This window comes from Monodelphis domestica, chromosome 2 (genome assembly GCF_027887165.1).
Source record: "Monodelphis domestica isolate mMonDom1 chromosome 2, mMonDom1.pri, whole genome shotgun sequence".
NCBI classification, from domain to species: Eukaryota; Metazoa; Chordata; class Mammalia; order Didelphimorphia; family Didelphidae; genus Monodelphis; species Monodelphis domestica.
In genome coordinates, this window is record NC_077228.1 from 412,338,845 (window position 1) to 412,359,146 (window position 20,302).

The 20,302-nt window shown below is 32.6% G+C and overlaps 1 protein-coding gene across 2 annotated transcripts in view; it reads left to right on the top strand.

Moving 5' to 3' along the window:
* Nucleotides 1–20,302, top strand: part of PEX7 (peroxisomal biogenesis factor 7) — an 81,750-nt gene that overhangs the window by 23,924 nt on the left and 37,524 nt on the right. For both annotated transcript variants that reach the window (XM_007484617.2, XM_056818870.1), the window contains 3 exons: nucleotides 12,672–12,778; nucleotides 14,791–14,904; nucleotides 16,995–17,050. In XM_007484617.2, coding sequence (XP_007484679.1) covers nucleotides 12,672–12,778; nucleotides 14,791–14,904; nucleotides 16,995–17,050 — 277 coding nt within the window. The remainder of the gene's footprint in view (nucleotides 1–12,671; nucleotides 12,779–14,790; nucleotides 14,905–16,994; nucleotides 17,051–20,302) is intronic.

Consider the following 20,302-nt stretch of genomic DNA (forward strand, 5'->3'; position numbering starts at 1 on the left):
AAATGATACACTTGGTAGTTTAATAAAATCGAATTACCAAATTAAATGATTTTCATATTTCTTTCCATAAAATGTTTAAGGAGTGTGACCTTCATCAGTTCTGTGAGACTTAGGGACATTTTCCTATGTTGTATAATAGGAAAATGGAAAACTGCTCAACTGAACTTATTTTTATTTGATTTAGAGGTTTTTAGAAAGTCCTAAACAAGAACTGAATAGAATGAAGTGTCCTGGCATTGAGAGTTGCATCATAAAGATGCTATAGAAAGACTATGGGCTATGAAAGCTATTCTGAATGTTAAGCTTCAGGCTATAGAATAAAAAAATATATGCAAGTGGAATGATTAGGAAAATTGCTACTGAAGTCAGGAAAAGTGGAGTGATTAGGAAAATTGCCTGGACTTAAACTTCTGGTGGTCAGTTATTGATTAAGGAGAGAGAAGACCAAAGAACTAGAAAGTCATGTCATTCTTGATTGTTCCTTTGTGACATCATATTATAAAGTGGAACTTAAATTTTACTTAGCCTAGACAGTAGAGTCAGTATAAAATTATATTTTTAAAAACACTTAAGAGAAGAAGTATCTTTGAATTATAAATTAAATGATAAACTATCTTTTGAGTTATGAAACAACTATTGCTGCTACATTAATCCATGTAATTTCATATAACATAAAAATGCCTACAATCTCAAATCCTAGTAGTTAAAATAAAACTTCCTCTGCTGGAGGAAAAAGTCAAGACTATATCTCCTAGACATCTGCCATTTTAATTAAATAAACTTGTTTGGGTCCAATGGACTTCCTCTTATTAGACCATTTCACAGTACTAATAATGGTTTGTGATTGTACTCAATCTTCTTTTATCTATCTTTTACCTATTGATGGAAATCAAATTTTTTTAAACAGCCTTCCTTTTAAATGGTGTACTGTGTATTTAAATACATTTGTTTTTGATATCAAGGGAGGTTATGGTACTGATAAGATGGGAATTTGGATAGGTACTACATCATCACAGAAGTTTAATAAATGTCTGGCTGACAATGGAAGACCAGACATCTGGAAAATGTGATTAAAGAAATGGCATAAATAAATGTGTCCTGTTGGCTAAAAGGGTCTTGTGAGTCATTGTACCATTTGGCCAGAAGGTCTCTTTTCTACCTGGAGAACAGTCATGAGAATAAGATGCCAAATATGCTAGAGCAGAACCTACTATAAAATAAACATGTCTTTTCATCTCAGTGACCATCAAGCCCCATGCAGAGCAAAGAGTTATCTGTTACGACTTCACCATAGGAAACACTCCTTTTGGATAATCACATAATTTTTGTGCTTTTAAATTAATTAGAAGGAAGAAACCAAGGAATGACTAACTTCTAAAATTCACAGTGTAGCTTTAATAGAACAGTGTCAGATCCATTATGATGGCATTAAAAATGAGTAATAAGCCTTTTTAGCATAGTGGTTGTACCAGGGAAGTTTAGGATAGCAGTCACTTTTCAGATCCTAAAAGACATTAGGGGAAATGTTCTTTGAATCATTAAAACATCCATTACATTTAATGATGAGGGTGAATGCAAGCTCACTGAACACTAAAGATGGTGCTTTTCTTATAACTCTAGCGTTCTCTTTTTTGAGTTGCAGTGTTTAATTGAATACAGAATATTGAATTCAGTTGAGTCAGTTAATTGAGTTATTTTCCATATTCAGTACAGTAATTAGAAAGGTAATACAACATTAGTAGAGAGGTGGGGGGGGGGGGGTTTGGTAACTAAATATAGCAAAGGAATAATCAGGGTCATTGTAAAAAATGAACATGCTTCCTTCTTGACCTTTTTAACCTAGGCCCTTTTTATATGTTTAGTGATGTATATGTTTATATCTATGTCAGTTTAGGCACGTTCTTACAACAGTTTGCTGCCCTGTCCTTCAATTTCTGTTTCTGTTTTCTGTCACTACTAAGCTGATGAAACAATTTCTAACATACACACACATACACACACACACACCCTTAAATGTGAACAATAAAACTTTAGTATGTTTAGTTAAAAAAAAAGCTTAGTTGAATATTAACTGTTCATTAACCATATGTGGCTCCTCCTAGAGTTCTAGTTTGAGGCCTAGTGTCAGCATAGTTTTTATGGAATTGATTATACTTTCAAGATTCTATTTATAATAAAATAAAGTTTCATTAATTCAAAGAGCAAAGAAACAAAAGACTATGAAATAACTGAGTTGTCTGGGATCAATGAAGACCTAGTCTGAATCTCAATAATTGAATATTCACCTTTCCTTGTCTGTTTTGTAGAAGAAACTCAAAAGTGTTGTGCATTGCTTTCTGCATAGCAAGCCTTAAACAAATATTGGTTGGACTGAGGGAACACATTTTGACCGAATCCAATGTTTGACATTTTTAAAAAATTAATATTAACAGGTTCAAGAACATTTGGTGTATTTCTCATAGGTAAAGTTTTAAGTAGTAGTAGGATTAACTTTGTTATGGACATTTTGAACCAAAAGCTTTACTTTTAGTATATGAGACAGTTATATGAGTCCTAATAAATTCAATTGAAGATATTAATACATTTCTTACTTGGTAAGGAGAGATAGTATAACATATGGAATAGAATGCTAATCTTCTAATGAGGAAGACTTGGGTTCAGATCCTGACTCTGATACTAACTCATATGAGATTGGACACTTTCTTGTCCTTAAAATGAACATTAAAAAATCTCTCACATTTAGGAATAGTATTGTGAGGATCAAGTGAGACAATGTCATGCTTTAAAGGACTATAAACATCAGGCATTATTGTTGTAAAAATATACTATATCTATGTAATGATTAGAATGGGTTGTCACCAGTAATTGTAATTAACTCTTAAGTCACAAGACTGTTAATAGATTTATTAGTGAGAAAAAGAAAATAAGAGAGAAATATATAGAAAGGAGGTGAAGAACTTCCTAGCCTAATAATCCAGAGCCTAACAACTCAGTCTCCAAATCTCAGCCTCAGAAAATACCCCCACCTCCACTAGCTTCTTGCTGGGTCTTATCTTCTAAGTCCTCACTACATTCACAAGCTCTCCTACATCACTCCCCAGGAACCAATCCTGGTTGCACAATTAGCCTAGCACCACCCGGGGGGGCAGTGCCTGTGGGATCAATCTCTACATACATCTAAGGAATGGATACAGGAGTAGTAAAGCTGCTATATACTCTTGATTATGCTCTTTCCAATTGCTTTATTCACAATGGACACACTTTCAGCCTTTAATGTCAGTTGCTTATAACTGTCAGGAAAACATTTTTGCGGTTTTACTTCAGCATAACTCATGTAGGGAAACCTGAAACGTATCTAATTTTATAAACTGTCAGATTACATGAAAAATGAAAAGAGTTTTTAATTTCTATGTATGTTTGCCTGATTTGAGGAGGATTTTGTAAAGTACTTGCTAAGTCCATCTCATTTTATGGCATATGTTCTAAATTGTCATCACTAGTAAAAATAGTTTAAAAATTATTTACAAAATATTCAAAAATTGGAACAGGACTTTATGTGAAAGAGACTTTTTCAGCTGCAAACATTGGTGATTTATTTTTTTTCAAATGTTACAACATAATTCCACAGTAAAAAAGTTAATTTATGGATGTTGCAAATCTGAATTTAGTTCTGAAAATAAATCCAAATTGGATGAGAAACAGAATTGTTTCCACATTTCATCAAAAGGAATTCCAATTAACTAGCTCCATGTGCTCTAGTATTTTGCAAAGCTGCATAATACCCAGTGCTTTAGAAAATTATGCCAGTATTATTACTGCTTTTGTCACTGAGAACTATCAAAACTACCAATAGTCAAAGATACATATGGATTTCTACTCAGTTCCATTAAGACAAAGTTAGATAATGTGTGATGAAGGAACTCAAACTAAAGTCCTTTTCAGTTCTAAAATGCTTGGGCAACAACCTCAGTGACCCTAAGCATAATATGAATGTCATTCATTATTATTATTATTACCATCACTAATAACAAACTAAATACCTTTGTTCAGACTGGAAGGAAGAAGTCTGTTTGTCATATAAATATACTCAAATTATAGCATATACTGCCATGCAATAATTTATATTTTATTTGTGAATTTTTAGAGGAAATCTTTGCTGGAGGGTAGAGTTTAGACCCGATGGTGTATTTATTGAAATTTTCTTCATCATAACATGCTTAGATCAGTATGGTTGTCTTCAATGTGATTAATCTTATTGCTAATCTCCTAGTTGGCCTTGGCTATGGTTACAAGACTGATCTTCCTCTGACACCATCATTGCTATTAGTAAAAATTTATTTAGTGCTTGTGTAGGGAATTATGCTACCCTTTAAGTATAAAAGGATATATAAGATATGATTCCTGTCCTCCAGGGATTTATATTCTAGTTGGGGAAAATATATGCATAAGAAAACTAATAATACAAGGTAGTATATGGTTAAATATCAAATGATTAGATCAAATATTAAGTGTTAGGTGGTTTCTGAAGATTAGCAGATTAGTTTATAGTTGTTTACTACATCAACCTGGTTATTGCCATGTTTTACTTCACTTCATTCACATTTTTTGCAAGTTGTCTTCCTCTCTTCCACCTTTCCAGTTTTAGAATCATAATCAAATCAATACTGCCACTGCTGCTGGAAGAGGGTATCATTCTATTCCCCCTATTGCTTAAGTCACATTTCCCATAATTTTCCAAACCCAAATGACTTTTCTTGACCATTACGCTCCTGTCTGTGTCCTGTTAGAATGTAAACTCCCTTAGGACAGGACAGTGTCTTTGTTTTATACCTATATTCCCATTTGTAACAAAATACATAGTAAGGCTTAATAAATGCTTTTTTCATTCATTCACTCACTCACTATACAATGTCCCAAAGGCCTTTGTATAGTTTTAATACCTTTAAAATAATACTTTAATATATTTGAACTGAACAAAGATTTTTGGGATACCTTGTATATTTTGCATCTATCTCCTTCCACTCAAACTGTCCTCCAAGTTTACTATCTTATCACTTATCATGTGGGCTATTGGAATATTATCCTGATTGGTCTCCCTTTTCTCTCTCTCTAATACTCCTTCTTTTCAATTTGAATCCCCATGTTGATTTACTGCTCCAGAAGCTTTTGCCTTTAGACTAAGATACAAACTCTTTTGTTTACCTTTTAATTTTTTAATTTAAAATTTTATTTTTTTCTATTCTATTTCTATACCTATTCTAGGTATTATTATGCAAAACTTATTTCCTTATTAATTTTTGTAAGTGAATAATCTTATAAAACCAAAACCCCAAATCATATACCCAAATAAACAAATCATATGTTTTCATCATTTCTACTCTAACAGTTCTTTCTCTAGCTGTGAATAGCATTCTTTTTCATAAGTACCTCAGAATTTTCTTGAATCGTTTTATTGCTGTTAGTAGCAAAGTCTATCACTTTTGATAATTCCACAATATTTCAAGTACTGCATATAATGTTCTCTTGGTTCTGTTGATTTCACTCTATCAGTTCATGTAGGTCTTAGGGACATTCCTTTAGTTTTCAATTCTTTGTCACCACAAAAAGAGCAGCTATAAATATTTTTGTACATTGTTTTCCTTTTTAAAGCCTTCACAATCACTCTCCAACCTTCCCCAGTTTATTGCAGCTTGCTTTTTCATGGCCAAAACTAACTTACTTACTTTCCCAAATATAGCCCTCCTTTTGTCCCACATGCTTAGAATGTAGTACTCCTTCCTTATCTTTGCCTCAGAATCCTCAGCTTAATTTAGAGTTCAGCTCAAGTGTCACCTCCTTCCCAAGCCTTTTCTCATTTCCTTTGTTAATAGTACCCTCTTCAAGACATTAGATTACTTGCATTTTGTATATAATTCTCTATATGCTTGTCCCATCCTCCCCATGTATCCCCTACCTACCCCCAATAGAATGTAAGCTCCTTGAGGATAGGAACTATCACATTTTAAAAGTGCTTACTCAGTTGAACTTTTGAATTATACATTGTATATATGGCTATTCAAAAATACTTGAAGAGTTGATCTTGATATGAATTGTTCAGTTCACTAGAGTTCATTTTTCCTTTTATTAAGAAATGTAAAATGTATGCTAAAATGAATTGTGTTAATTTTTGTAATTCAGTGTTCTTCCTTGCAAAGTTTTATGTTTAAAAGCTTCATTTGATCTGTGATCCTCACATACTTTGGTCATTATAGATTGTAGTTTTTCAAAGCCTTCCCATCTAGCATGATGACTACACAAATTCATTCATAGATCTTCTTTAGAGTCCACCTTATGTATCTGAGGCCTTCTTCTTTGTCTCTTTACATTCATGGCTGTGAAATGGAGGGGAAGAAATGGAGTCATCCACTACTTAATTTAAGGACTTGAGTGTGGTAGAGATTAAATGGAACTAAAAGTTGGAGGGAGAGATAGAGTGTTTCTCCTCTCTCTTTCCCTAGTAAAACCCACACTTGTTGTTTTTCAGAGTCACAGACTATATTTCTTCAGAGACTGAGTCGAGATAGAGACCAGGACTGAACTTCTTCTCCCTCCCTGAGGAGAAGGTATAGCTTTTCCTCCCCAAGCTTCAGGTCTGTCTTCTTAGATATTTTTTTTTTCACTTTAAACATTATTTTATTTGGTCATTTCCAAACATTATTCATTGGAAACAAAGATCATTTTCTTTTCCTCCCCCCCTTCCCACCACTCTCCCATAGCCGACACACGATTCCACTGGGTATCACATGTGTTCTTGGTTCAAACCCATTTCCATGTTGTTGGTATTTGCATTAGTGTTCATTTAGAGTCTCTCCTCTGTCATGTCCCCTCAACCCCTGTAGTCAAGCAGTTGCTTTTCATCGGTATTTTTACTCCCATAGTTTATCCTCTGCTTGTAGAGAGTGTTTTTTAGATCCCTGCAGATTGTTCAGGGACATTGCATTGCCACTAATGGAGAAGTCCATCACCTTCGATTGTACCACAGTGTATCAGTCTCTGTGTACAATGTTCTCCTGGTTCTGCTCCTTTTGCTCTGCATCACTTCTTGGAGGTTGTTCCAGTCTCCATGGAATTCCTCCACTTTATTATTCCTTTTAGCACAATAGTACTCCATCACCAACATATACCACAATTTGTTCAGCCATTCCCCAATTGAAGGGCATCCCCTCGTTTTCCAGTTTTTGGCCACCACAAAGAGCGCAGCTATGAATATTGTTGTACAAGTCTTTTTACTTATTGTCTCTTTGGGGTACAGACCCAGCAGTGCTATGGCTGGATCAAAGGGCAGACAGTCTTTTATTACCCTTTGGGCATAGTTCCAAATTGCCCTCCAGAATGGTTGGATCAGTTCACAACTCCACCAGCAATGAATTAATGTCCCTACTTTGCCACATCCCCTCCAGCATTCTTCTTAGATATTTTGAAACAGGCACTTGATCTAATCAAACAGCAATTTATTCTTAAGGAACACACATAAAATAGGGCAAGTAAGATGGTGGGATAAGGAAATGGGAAAGGGGGAAGTAGGAAGTCCCTAAAAACTAACAACTGACTCCCTTCTCCCCAAATCCTGCAGCATCAGGCTTTGCCTGCCTTACTGACCCTTTGGGGTCAATTGTGAGAGCTATCTTGACTTCTATCTGTCCTAGTTATGATATGAAGTTCAAGGACTGCTTTAGAGGGATAGAGAGGAAATTTTCTTGGGGTGGATAGCTTTATGACAAAGTCTTATCCAACCCTGTTGTCTTCTGCTGGATTCAGGGGGGTCTAGATTCACAGAAGGATGATCAAGACTCAGGTTCTCTCAGACCAACCTCTCTGAAGGACTCCCCAAAAAGAAGTGAGTGAATTGCTTAGATTTTCTCAGCTTTTCAGTTTCTTTTCTTGAATTTTCTGTCCTTCTTGCCTTTCCCCCACTTGATTTGTTCTTCTGGCAGATTGAGTCTGGGTTTCCTCTCTTGGAGCTGCTAGTGTATCACTTGAGCAATCTATCACTCTTGATAAGTGACCAACCCTTTTCTAATCATGTTTCCTTATACTGTTTCTTATATGTGTTTGAAATACACTATAGCTGATCTACATCCACTCTAGGTCTTTCTGTTGTTTTTTGGATTACCTTCAGATTTGATTCTTTGGAAGTTGTGTGTGGTGTTTCAAGATTTACAACAAAGGCAATATTACTAAAAGAGAATGTATGTTAAAAATTAGTTTTTATTTTTGAAATTGTTTAAAGAACAGTACAGATTTCAAATTCAATTCAACCAGCTTATTTAGTGATATTTAATTATGGACCCAGCTAATGTATATAGCATGATATAGATATGAATAAATGTGCCTTTTGCAATTGGGGAGGAAGCATCTGTCCAAATGTAAGTTACTTTTATCTTCATTTAAGTGCTTTGAAGAAAAGATATTATTTATTTACTTTGTGTAAGCTATGAGAGATCTCCAATATTTTATAAAAGTTGGATGTTTCATTGTTTGGATTTTGCCTTTCTTTTGGGGAAATTGAAAGTAAAAACTTAAGAGGTAAATAGCTGTTTTAGTGGTATTTGATAAGGGAACTTGGATTTATTTTTTTCTTTATATATATATATATACATATAATGAGATATAAGAGTTTCAGAGTAAGGAAAGATGGTATATTCCAAATTAAAAAAAAATAATAGCTATTCATAGATCTTCCTCAGGGAGACTAGTCAGGTGAGCCATAGCTTTGAAAGTCTAATGTTTCCATTCTGATTCTAATTTGGGGAAGTGTTACAACCTCCTCCCCTCCCCCATATGTCCTATTAAAAATTGATGCCAAATGGAAATTCTATTTGTTAAAGCACTAGCATAGTATTATAGGTATCAGAAATAAGAGTAAAATGAAGCAGTAAATGTGTTTGAGCTTCATTCCTTGAGGAAATAAAAGAATATTAATTAGTTGGACTTAGGTACATAGGAACAAAGGTCTGGAAAAGGCTGTTGAACATGTTAAAGATTATGCCTCTTTAGTTATACTACATATACATTTATGATATCCTTAAGTGAAGACCCAAGGACTTTTTGTAAGGGTGCGCCCTTCCCCAGAAAATTAAAAGACATTTTAATGAAGTAAGCTTCCCCCAGTTTTCTCCTCCTATAGACATCTTAATAAAGAAAAGAAAAATATTAAATGGAATTTTTAAATGTTTACTTTGATTTTTCCTTTTCTTTGCAAACCATTCCTCCTTAACACTGATAAAGTCTTGCCTGATAAAAACCATCAAATGGTTCTCAAATGGAAAATGTTTTCTATTTGTTAACAGATATACCCAACAGAACCAGGGTGTATACATTGGGCACTAGAGTTAGAGCCAAGAAGACCTAGGTTCAAACTTTGCCTCAGATAATTATCAACACTATGAGCCAAGTCACTTATCCCTTCTATGTTTCAGTTTCTACATCTATAAAAAGATTTTGGATTCATTGATCTTAAAAAAAAATACTTTGTAGCTGTAAATCTGTAATTCTATGATTCTGTTAGTTAAGAGAAAAAAAATTTCCATGCTTGAGCAAATTTAATCAGTTGCTAAAAATATGTCCTTGTCATGTATATGTAGATTATTATTTTAAATGTTAAATTATTTAATAACAATATGTTGATATAACTGAATTATTACAATTCTAAATTAAGGTCTCTTACTGTGATGTAACTGAATTATTACAAATCCAAATTAAGGGCTCTTACTGTAGCAGTGGAATAAGGGTTCTTTGAGTTTGAATTTAAAAATAGGGAGATTTGATCAGTTTCTCCTACCCATTTCAGTTGCTTCATTTGACTAAAAGTCTCTCCAAATGAGTAATTATCTGGCAACTCATTATCTACCCTAGAGAGGGGAAAAGTAAATCAATAGAGAAGACTTATGTGTCCAGATAGGTTAATTAAAGGATATTTTGTATAGCCAAATGAGTCCTTCACAGTGGGATGCTTTCTCTTTGTTTGGGAAAGGTTATATTTTTGGTATGTGTTGAGATGATTTTTCCTTTTTGGAAGTTGCAGAATGGTGATTAGTGGATAAGCAAGGTGTTACCTGCTACCTCTGCTTCCAAATTTATCCATAGTATCTTTGAGTTCAGGAATTGTTTGAGGGGAGGGAGGGTGAGAGTGGGGAATTAAATGTTCTCTGACTTACTACAGGCTTGCAAACAAAGAGAGCATAGAAAGGGATTATCTTTGATCCCAAGTGTTATGGGATCTTCTGGGCCCAGATAGACACTTATATGTAAAGTTATTATTAGATAAACAGGAGACTTTCTTGTCTGATTTTAGGAGTAAAAGAAAAATCCAAGGATAATAACAGTTAACTCACAGAAGTGCTTATGATTTTTACTCCTTGGAATTCTACTTAGGAAATACTAACCCGGATTCTATATGGGGACAAAAAATAAGCTTCCAGGAAGAGAGAGATGTTAACAAGAAATACCTTACTTAGTAATATAAATAGGATTAAAATATGTATATGTTTATATATTCTACATCAAGCATTGTTACTACATTTTTACTCTTTGCTAAGAAGACTATCATTTGTCATTAGAAAATGGTAGAAAGCAAAACCATATGCTTATACACATAATAAGAGAGGGTTCAGAACTACAGAGATTAGACCTTAAGGACAGCATTGCACAAGTTTAAAGTTTTGTTGTTTTTTCCACAAATACTGTTTTCTGTTGAAATAGACACTGCTGATTTTAGAAATGCGTCTTAAAGGCATTTCAAATTAGAGAAATCAGTGCTTTTAAAATAATTTAAATTTCATTACTTTAATATCTATAGTAGGAGATTTTTTTCTATATTATTCCATATAATGTATGTTCCATTGAGAAGTAGTCTTGATTGAGTACTTTTCAATTAAATTCCTTCTCAATGTACTTACTGCATGATCTCTTTAATGGTTTGCTGAACCACTATTTAAAAGCATGTGATTGAAAAACATAGATGGAAAATTTTGCTAGTTTTTTGGAAATTGTTGAAACAGTTGTATTTAAAAGGCATCTCTTTATGCCAACTTTTTCTTTTAATGTATATAGTGAAAGCAATGAGATTGTATTTTCAGTTAGCTCAGAACATATAATTTTGTGGTTGTGAATTTTAAACCCTCTAAAACCACACAATTACCAAACTTGATTTAAAGCTATACCATGTGCTAAGAATTTTGCTTTTAGCACTACTGTTTCTCATTTATCTTTTCAAAGGACTAATGCAGCAAATTGTAAATGTTGTTCCTGAAAGCTGTCTAGCATTGATTGTGTGGTTCTTGTTGCATATTAGTTATTGGTTTGAGTATAATTTGTAATCACTTGATGTTTATTGCTTTGAATTGAGAATTGTAATGGAATTGTGTGTGTTATGATGTCCTTTAATATGACAGTTTTCAAGTTTGAATCAAGTATAATATACAATTAAAATTTTCTTGTACAACTAATTCAGGAATTAGCAAAAATACATTGCTCAATAATATTCCTATTAAATGTCAAATATCTCAGTAGTGGCAATTTAAGAAACACCCATGTGAGTATTTGGTACATGATCCTAAAAGCCACTCTACATTTGAGACATAAAGTCTGTGGTAGAGTGGGAAAAGCATTGGACTTGTTGTGAATGAATGAATGAAGCATTTATTAAGCACTTATTGTGTGCAAAGCACTGTGGTAAAAAACCTCAAATCTGGTCTCTACTGCTTCCTAGCTGTGTAACTTTTAACTTCTCTAACCTTTAGTCTCCTCATCTGTAAATTGGAGAGAAACTCTGTACTATCTACCTGAAAGTTATTGTGATAATCAAGTGAGAAAATTGATTTTTTCTAATATTTCTAATAAATTTCTAATATTTTTCTAACAGCCAATCTAATAATGGATAGTTTTCTAAATTATGAGTTATTCTTTAACTGCCAGCTAATGTTATAAGCCAAATTCCTCCATTCTATCCTGAAGACTTGCTGAGGTCAGTTAATATTTTGTCTCCTCACACACAAAACACATTCTGCTCACAGCAGAATAAACCTTTAAACAAACAAACAAAAACCTCTGTAGGGGTGTTGACTCATTGGCTTTAAAATTTTGTAATCTCAATTTTTATAAGAAAGAAAATATGCTATATTTCCAAAGGTCATTTGTTCTTGCTGAAACTTAAAAAAGACACTATTCAGGATACCTAGGAGATTATTCCATTTTCATTGGACACAGTCTTATCTGTCTTTATCAGGAAGGTCATATGCAAGGTTTTATTTCTCAGAAAAGTAACATCCTTTGGTGCTCAAGCATTTGCACAGTTCTTTTCTTGAGGACAGACTATGGAGATTCTCATTGCCTTTTTATTTCCCTAAGGGAGAAACTTCTACTTATAGGTTTAATCATTATTGTGTTTGACTCAATTCTGGTTCGATTTTCTTGCCCTTAATAGATCTAAAACCACTTAGGTTCATTTATTTTTATATATGAAGGAGATAATTCACTGAAAGGAGAAAACAATTATAGTAAATCAAGACAGTTAGGTTTGAAGTGATCATCACTGACAAATGTTGATGAGTATCCATTTAGTCCATGATATTTAACTGAGTGCTGAGCCCTTTATTGTGATGAAAAGTAATTAATTTTCTTTCTTTTTCCAGGGGATCAGACTCTAAGAGTTTGGGATGTGAAGACTTCAGGAGTCAAAATTGTGATTCCAGCTCATCAGGCAGAAATTTTGAGCTGTGATTGGTGCAAATACAATGAGGTATTACATGCTAAACAGTATTAACTTTTCCTAATAAATCATTCTTTCTTCTTTAAAAATAATTTTATTGGTATTTTTTGTATTTTTACTGCCTTCATTTACAAATCTATCTTTCCTTCCTCACCTGCCCAGAATGCTGTACCCTTTTGCAAAGAATATGAAAGATAGTTTTTTAAAAGCCAGTTTAGCAAAATTAACACAGTTGAATCCAAGAGCATGTGTAAGATTCTTTGCCTAGAGTCTCCCTACCTGTACAAAAGTACATTTTATCATCTCTTTGAGGCCAAGCTTAGTTTTTTAAAATTACATAACATTATGTGTTGTTGGTGTTGATGGTATAGATGTTATTTCCATTATCACTGTTATATCCCTTAACTGTATTTATTTCTTTGCTACTATAAAACTATGTTAATCTAAATATTTTTGAGACAACTGGACCTTTGTTTAAATCTTTAACTTCTTGGGGTATATGCCTAACAGTGGAATTTGATTAAAGAACATGGACAATAAGCTACTTTCTTAGCCTGATTTCAAATTTCTTTCCAGAATTTTTTGAACCAATTAATTGCATCACTGTATTTTTGGGTCTGACTTTCCATAGCCCTAAAGCAACTTTTCTTTGGTAGTAAAAAGTTATTTGCTTTCCATATCAAACTTATTTCATATCTATTATGGAGACCCATAGATGTTTAGGTTAAATTTAATCACTTTGGTTTCTAATTGATGCTCATTTATGACCTGAATTAGCATAAAGAGGATTTAAAAGCACATGACAATAGAAAGAATGAGAAACAGATGAATGCTCAAAAATTGAGAATTTTAAAAATAGAATTAAAATTTTTGTTATAATTTAAATAAATTTAGAATTTTAATTAGAATTTAAAATTTAAAAATAGAATTATTTGGGTTGAATGATTTTATGATTTCTGTGGCATTGCTTCTTCAGTTTGCTAATAACTTTTCTCCTCTTAAACATTGGTGCTTAGCACTTTGCATTTCTGTTATGCTCTTAATGGTATTATTTTTGTATTCTAATTATTTGTAAAACTGTCATAACTTCATACTAGATTGTACCTCTTTTAGGATTTAGATCTTGTATTTTTATCTGTCTCCACCATACCTTGCCTCATGCTTTGCACACAGTAAGCATTTAATAAAAGCCTGTTTAATTGAATTAAATTTGTTACATTCTCTTCTCCTTCTAGGACTCTGAATTTATATTACTTCCTGCTTTGATTTATTTTTCCATTTTGCCTTCAGACTACTGTTTCATTTGTAATTTGTTAGCCTTAAGTATTTATTTAAAATTTTATAACCCATTAAAATTTTTTTCTCTTTCATTGTCTCATTACTGTAATCAATTTCTATTGTTCTATAAGAAAGCACTACACATATATGCATACACATAATTTATGCAAAACTTCAGGTAACTTGATGAATCAAAGCTGAAGATGTTAAATTGCAAATGCATATGGATTTGTGATGGTTAGAGTATGTATATGTGTGTAATTATACAGTTTATGTATAATATATTGAACTTTGCCAAACATGGAAACACTCAGTATTTCTCCCACCCACTTTTAGATTCATTCTTGTTAATTAAATAATTAAATAAAGAAATACAAATATTGTGTTCTTATGAATGAATGAATGAGAAAAAAATAAATTGGATCCAAAAAAACCAGTGTTTTGTTGGATAAACAAAATTGTCTGAATAAAGATATTGACTTTGCAGACTACAACAAAAACAACTGCTGCTTTGAATGAATTTTCATAATACTAAAATCAAATTAGAAAAAGATTATTATTTTTCTGAGATCTGGAACAGATAGATAGATGCTAGTGTTAGAGTGCTAGTGAACTAAATGGCTAAACCTTTTATTTCCACTCGTTATGCCAAAATTCTCAAATTTTTTTACATTATTGTCAGAAATAAGAACAGGGGCTATTTAGTGCTTTTCATGTTAAAGTCAAATTAATTTTAATTGTGTTTTTTCCCCAACTATTTTTAGAATTTGCTGGTAACAGGCGCAGTTGACTGTAGTTTAAGAGGCTGGGACTTAAGAAATATACGACAACCAGTATTTGAACTCCTTGGTCATGCCTATGCTATTAGAAGGGTTAAGGTAAGTCAGTGTGATTTTTACATTTCTTTCCTTAATACAGATTTGAAAATTAATTGCTGCTTAATTAATACATAATTACACTTATATTCAAATGTTGGCTGCCTTAAATTCTGATTGTTGCTATTTTAAAATTATATTATTTTCATTAAGGACTATATAGTTTGAAGGGCTATTTACAAAGTAATCATCAAAGAAAGGTTAAAAATGTGCATGGTAAACACTGTGTAATGAATGTATAATACTAATGAGATAGAAAGTAATGATTTTTTTTTTAAGTTCTGATGCTTGGGAGCAGCTGGGTGGCTCAGTGGATTGAGAACCAGGCCCAGAGATGGGAGGTCCTGGGTTCAAATGTGATCTTAGACACTTCCTAGCTGTGTAACCCTGGGAAAGTCACTTAACACCCATTATTGCCTAGCCCTTACAACTCTTCTGTCTTAGAACCAATATACAGTATTGATTCTAAGATGGAAGGAAGGTTAAGGTTTAAAAATTTTAAGATACAAAATTCTGATGCATAAAGGGATAAACTGTGAAGTCTGAACAAAATTGGCTCATTCCCTAAAGCACCAGATAGTCTAGATTTTCTTATTATTACTGAATTTTATTTTATTTTTTTGCAAAGTGCTGAGGCTTTACAGAGATGGTGTATTCAAACTGTGTGTAATTAAAATTTATAGAAGACTTTTGTTTTCCCCCCAAATTTTGTCTGATTGTGTTCTGGATTACTCTTTATTACTTTTGGTTACACTTTGGAAAAAATCTGCCATATAATTAATTATATTCAGTAATATGTCCCATTTCTATACTTTGATCTATTTGGTTATAAGGGTAAAATTATTCTGGTCATATTTCCAGTTAGATAATTATGCTTTGTGTATTTGAAAGCCCTAATATAATTTCAAATGTGTTGATTAACAGGCTACAGAGTACTACTACATATGGAATGACACCTAATTTTTTCTTTCAGTTATGTTTTAAATATCTGTCGTATCTTATATATATCAAAGATGGCTGTACTTAAGAGATATCTCATGTAGAATTTTTTAAAGTTCTGATTAGAAATGCTCTTTTATATAAAGAGGTACATCAGTAATTAGCTTTTTGGAGGATGCAATCAATCTATTGACATAATTTAGTTATATTTTTAAAAATATTATCTGGAGATATAGCATGTTAAGGATAGGGAGCCCATCTAAAAAATGAAGAATAATTCAGATATTGCCTCTCACATAAACTGGCTGTGTGACCCTGAGCAAGTTATTGAACATCTCAGTGCTCTGGGCAACTTTGAGAGTATAAATTGTAGAGAATGTGTTAATTGCCTTGTTAGAGGAAGTTTTTTTCACTTGGAAAATTCCTGGACCAATGAGATTACAGATCTTTTGCCTATCACTGTCTCTCTCTATGAAACATTAATAATCTTTTACTTTGCATTTTTCATCACTGAAATAAAATTAATCATTATTCATTATCCATGATTCAGAGATTAAGGAATTATTTTAACAAAATGTTTAATCTTGAAGAATATGTTTAATACTTGTTGGAACAGTGTATCTTAAATGTTTTATGGTCATTGAAAACTTACCTGAGACCAACTGTACAAAGTATTTCAAAGTAATTTATGATTCTAAGTGGGACTTTTTTTCAGTTGTTATTCAGTGAGTGATCAGACTAAAATTGTGCAAATGGCTTTTGGGAGCATCTTTCTCTATAAATGTTAGACCACATGGCATTTTTAGAATTTATGCAAAAAATTGACTGTAGGTAGAAAATTTATAGGTCAGAATTGCTATTCCTCTCAAGGTAAAGCTTATGGATTAAATTAAAGACTAAAGAAAGTAGAATTTGAATTGGCAAAGCTGAAAAACCTTTAGTTTACAATAGTGCTTATGGATATTACTAAAATGAAATACTGTCATGCAATTAATCTCAGGTTCAGGCAGTTGTTTCAGGAAAGATTCTCTTTGTTACAGGAAAATAAAAGTCTTTTTTATGAGTGCATTAATTGTTAAATTGCTCTTATTTCTATATCTTTATGTTTATTCAGATTTTTATTGTTAGAAAAAAATTTCTTTGATCTCTTGCAGTTTTCACCATTTCATGCTTCTTTGTTGGCCTCTTGCTCCTATGACTTTACAGTAAGGTTAGTGGCTTTTACTATATTCTACTATTAGTTATTGTATAGTAGCTCTTTTTAAAAATGCTTATTTTTTTGTAAAAAATGTTTGCTTTCCTAACAAGAAAATAATTTAGCCTATTCATATTTGCTGTTTTTAGCTGTTTTCATAGTTGAGTCACAAGAAAGGTTAGCTCCAAACGACCTAAATGGTATTGTCCAGATAAGAGAATATGTATTTGGGATGGTCTGAAGCTTAGGGGAACTAAAAACCTTCTACAGAATTCAAAGAACCCAAACTTTTGTTATCTTTTGAAATTTCTTTAGGACAACATGAAATGTATTCCCTATTTAAATATACAGATTTTCTTGAAATCTTTAAGCCATGAGAGTAGGATTTTGTTTGTTTGTTTGTTTAAAGAAAAACTCAGAATTTGAGGGACAGGGAGTAGAAATCTATTGTTATAACTTTTTTTTCAGCTCTAAAAGTTGCATTTTTTAAGATCATAAAATATCTTTAGTGAATAAAAGCTTGAACACATTTTTAAATACTCAAAATGGTTGTTTAGTGGCAAGTCTTGTTGCAGAATTCCTTCAGTATTTCAATCTTGACTTTACTGTGGCCATCTTTCAACCAGAAACTAGCACAATTCATAGGCTTGTAGCCCAAGAGGCCTTAGCCCAAGATTTACAAATTGTTGAAGTCACTGTAGGTGGACTTTTGCTATTAGAGGTAATCAGATGACATAAACATAAAGAAAGAGGTTCTGTTAGTGGGGAGGGAGAGGAAGAACTAGATCTAAATAATATACATTCTCTACCAAAATCTCTGGATGGAAAGATGACAGGCTCTTATATGGTACCAAATAAAATACCAAGGTATAAAGGAGATGAAAAGAAGAAAAGTTGGGAGAAGACTGGTGAAAAGGCCTGGAGTTGAAGCCTTTCCAAAATATGTTGGTTCTGTTGGTATGGCCTTCAAGAACCCAAGGTTATCTCCACACCATGATGTTACATTGCTTTTAAGATTGTAAGGGAGAGATTGGTATCATCCTGAATGGATAAATCAGAACTATGACCCTGATGCACTACAGAATCTCAAAATATGTCAATGTGTCAGCATCATTAAAGAAATATTTAACTATATTTAGTATAAAAATTATTAAAACTTTCATGAAGAAATAATTTTAGGTTTTCTAGACTTAAAACCACATAGCACAGACATAGTTACAAATTTTCCCATTGCATTTATTTTTGAATGAAAACTATAATTCCAAGCATATCTACTAAGCAATCATTTTCTTTTGATAAAAACTTATTAATATCTTTTGTTTTTTATATGGCCCCTGTATTCAAATATATTCCTGTCCTTCACCCTCTGTGAACTATGCCTTATAACAAAGAATTTTTAAAAAGAAAGGAGGGAAAAACAGTACACCCAAACTAACTGACTCATCAACCAAATCTATTCAGGATATTCATTGTTCACCCCTGTAGTCCTTCACCTTTACACTAAGGAAGGGAATTGCATTTTCATATCACTTCTCTGAAGCGAAGCTTGGTCAGTATAATATGTTAGCACTGAAATTTGATTTTTTTTCTTCTTGTTACATTTCTTCCCTTTTATACTGTTGTTACTGGTTGTATTTTTTTTTATTCTACTTACTTTCTCATGTATTATCTTTGATCAAGAGGTTGCAGTAGAAATTATAATATGAAACTGTTTTTAAAACTTTCATCCTTCTAAAGCATAAATCCATGTTCTATCATTTAAATTTTTTTCCCCAATTTGGCAGATAAACAATTCCCAGAAAAAGCATTTAAGGGAAAAACAAAAGAAAAGAGAGTATGAAAACTCTATATGATAGTGCAAAAATATCATCTCCCCCCCCATTAGTCCTTCTTGTGTAATATGTCAACTTCAGTAGGAATTGTTTTGAGGTTTGGGGCATGTGGTCTTACTGGGAGAATGAAAGAAAATAATTGCTTCTAGTGTTTTTCAGGTAAGCTAAACAGAAATGCTTTCACAAAGCCTTATAGTTTCCTTTTCATTTAGAACTCTTCTCTTACCTTCTTTCCCAAGACTTAGGCATTCACTTTGGTTTTAGTCAGCTAGTAGCATAGAGGAAAAGAGAACTGGGCCTAGAGTAAAGAAGACATGAATTCAAATTTAGCTTCAAATACTTACCATGTGATCCTAGACAAGTCACTTCTGAAATAGCACCTATCTTGCCTAGTTTTGAGGATAACTGAGATGATATTTGTTAAACTTTTACTACAGTGGCTAGTATTTAATAGGCATTTAATAAATACTTGTTCTCTACTCTTTTTATCCAAGAACTCTTATTTTTTCTTCTTACAAAGTGTCTTTTGAACTTGCAAGTGTTTTTCATCAAGAATGACTTCTCCAGATATAATAGATCTTTTTAGGGCCAAAGTAGTCACCCAAAAGATTTAATTGAAATGAAAACTATAAGCTTATATGACTATGTCTATAACTATGCCATGCATATATATCTATTTATCTATTTATCTTTGAGACATTTGTTGATGATGAAGAGTACTTCAGCATTCTTGATTATTGTTATCTTTATCTGGTGTTCAAACCCAGTTAGTCAAGGTTCATCATACTGCCTTTTCAGCTTTCCTACAAAGTAAATATATTGTTTGGTAACTAAATCAAAGTCTGCTATTATAATTCATCTTTCACTGTCATATATTATACTAGGATTTGAAACTGAACAGTTCATTTCTCCATGTTCGTTCTACATCTGACAAAACAAAAAATCAAATTACTATTCAGATGGTAGAACTCAGAGCTTCAAGCAGAGTACCTTGCATGTAGTAAACATTCTGTAAGTATTTGTTAAATGGAGAGATGAGAATGGTGAGAAAGCCCAATTTCTAGTAACAATACACTTGGAGGAAATGACAAAAAATGAGGGCATATTTCAAATAAACATTACAGGTAGAGTGCATAAGGTACTACAATTGGAGTCAGAAAAAATAGGTTTAAATCCTGCCTCACCTTGCCATGTGATCATGGGCAAATCAGTTTTTCTGAGAGCCTTGGTTTCCTCTATATTGTGCTTGTGCTGTTTATATCACAGAGTAGTGAAAAGAATGCAGTAGACATGACATACCAGTGATGGCTCCTACTTTGGTAGCATCTTTCATACTAGACTTGGATAGAATTTTACTATTACTAATTTACCATCATAAAGTAGTTGAATATTTGTTTGAATTAAAACTTGAAGAGAAGATTTTCTTCGTTAAGTA